The following is a 1,908-nucleotide window of genomic DNA, read 5'->3' as shown; positions in this document are numbered from 1 at the left end:
ACATGACATATTTTAATATCTTATATATTACCAATATATACTTAAATCCTTGTTTTATGACAAAGAAGGGCAATAAATCATCTCAGTTGAGGCTGTAATCAGAGAATAATGGCAGTGTATCAATATTTGTGCACGAAGAATAACTAAAACAATCGGTTTTGAAAAAACTTTTTTCTCCCGTTTATCGACTAATGGATTAATTCTTTCAGCTCTAGATCAACATTTGTAACCTGCTGTCCATGTAAAATAAACTTCTGGTAATTCCTTAGAACTGTATTAAAAGAACTCACACAGGGTTAAACTTTCTTTATTGCCCTTCATTTTAACTTCAAATGTTTCATTGTAACATATTTTGCAATTCCCTGGGTTAAACACTTTGGATCTGTCCATTTGTTAACAACATCAAACTGTACACAATCTATAAAAACATAGAAACATCCCCCACATATATTGACATAACACTTATATTAAATTGGTGCAAGCGAAACTGGAATATCCAGTAATGTAAGTTACCATTGCATGTCAGTTGATATCTTCCATTACATGTCTGAGATCAACAGTTTAAAGACAGTAGCAGCATTAAAAACATCTTAGTTTTCACTGTAAAAGTATAAAAAGTTGTAATGGCTGTCAGATGTGGACCAAAGTTAACATTTGTCAGTTGAAAGCAGCAGCATAATACTGCAGACTGACAGTTATCCATATACAATTCTCAGTTGTCTTGCAGCTTTAAATGTCAGCTATACACCTGTGTGCTTATCTCGGCTGTGTCCATTAGTGAAGGAAGTGACTGAGATCCTCTTGAATCTCAGCCTCATCCCAGGGTCCGTGGATGTTGTCCTTGTGCCTCTGCAGTCTAACTAGCAGCAGGGGGCAGAGTAATGTAACACTCCCCAAGGCCAGGGCTAAGAGCACAGCCCCCCCTGGCCACTGGGACCCCAGACCACCCACTCCCGCGAAACACACTCCTACACACACCCCTGTGAAGTGGCTCGGGGCTTTCTCCCTGAGCCTCTGCAGCAGGCAGGGCCACAGGGCAAACACCAGCAGGGCACAGCTGAGCATGGCGAAGGTGTGCAGAGCCCCAGGTAACCTAGAGGCCAAACACACAGAGGCAAACAGGGCTGCATTCAGGGAGAGGCTGCCTGGGGGGGAGGGCTGGGCGTAAGGGAACGACACCAGGTGGGCAAGCAGCATCATGGCAGACATGGCGTACACTGTGTCGGTACTCACAGACTCTGTTAGTGTCTTCAGAACTGGCGAGAAGCCAAAGGTAAAGGAAAGAAAAATAGTGGCACTCTGTAAGTCAGCTAGACGGGTCCGCGGCTCACAGCCCGACTGCACTTGAGACATCAGGGCTTGGTGCAGTCCGTAACCCAGCAGAGCGCAGATAAGGCTGCTCCATAACAGCCTCTCAGGGGACAGCTGACCCTGGGAGGAAAGCACAACATAAATGTAGAATTATTGTATTTATTTATTTATTCAGGAAGGTGATAGTTCAGTTTTTTTAAGTGGAGTTATATTACCTACAGTAGATATCCATCCATAAAGGTTTGTTGCAATATTTGTTTTTGTCATTATGTGACTTTGGAAATTCAAACTTACTCTTTAAAACACAACAGTCTCAACATTCAGGTCCCCATCTGAAAGGGCTGTCTGTCAGCTAAGTAAAGCTTTGAAAATATTCTAAAGATATTGTACACTTCAACTTATTTCTTTCTTTCGTGCTTTAAATACATTTTGCTGCTGCCCGTGTCCACAGCAGTACTTTGCTTAGCTCCCCGTGCCGGCACAGCTGCCTGTTTCTACGTTAGGTAAAACAGTGACTATGACTTCGTACCTTATACAACTCCACCCCAAAATCTGAACTATCCCTTAAGGCAGTGTTTTTCAAAGTGGGGGCCCTGA

The 1,908-nt window shown here is 42.9% G+C and overlaps 1 protein-coding gene across 1 annotated transcript; it reads right to left on the bottom strand.

Annotated features, from left to right (window-relative positions):
• Positions 1-293: 293 nt before the first annotated feature.
• On the bottom strand, positions 294-1,458 carry pigc (phosphatidylinositol glycan anchor biosynthesis, class C). Its single transcript, XM_010771335.1, has one exon. It carries the CDS (start codon positions 1,351-1,353, stop codon positions 775-777), a length of 579 nt encoding a protein of 192 aa, XP_010769637.1. The 5' UTR covers positions 1,354-1,458; the 3' UTR covers positions 294-774.
• Positions 1,459-1,908: the final 450 nt, after the last annotated feature.

Source organism: Notothenia coriiceps, unplaced genomic scaffold, assembly GCF_000735185.1.
Source record: "Notothenia coriiceps isolate Sejong01 unplaced genomic scaffold, NC01 NC01_scaffold00009857, whole genome shotgun sequence".
Lineage (NCBI taxonomy): Eukaryota > Metazoa > Chordata > Actinopteri > Perciformes > Nototheniidae > Notothenia > Notothenia coriiceps.
The sequence above is the reverse complement of the archived record's forward strand: the minus strand, read 5'-3'. Positions and strand labels throughout refer to the sequence as shown.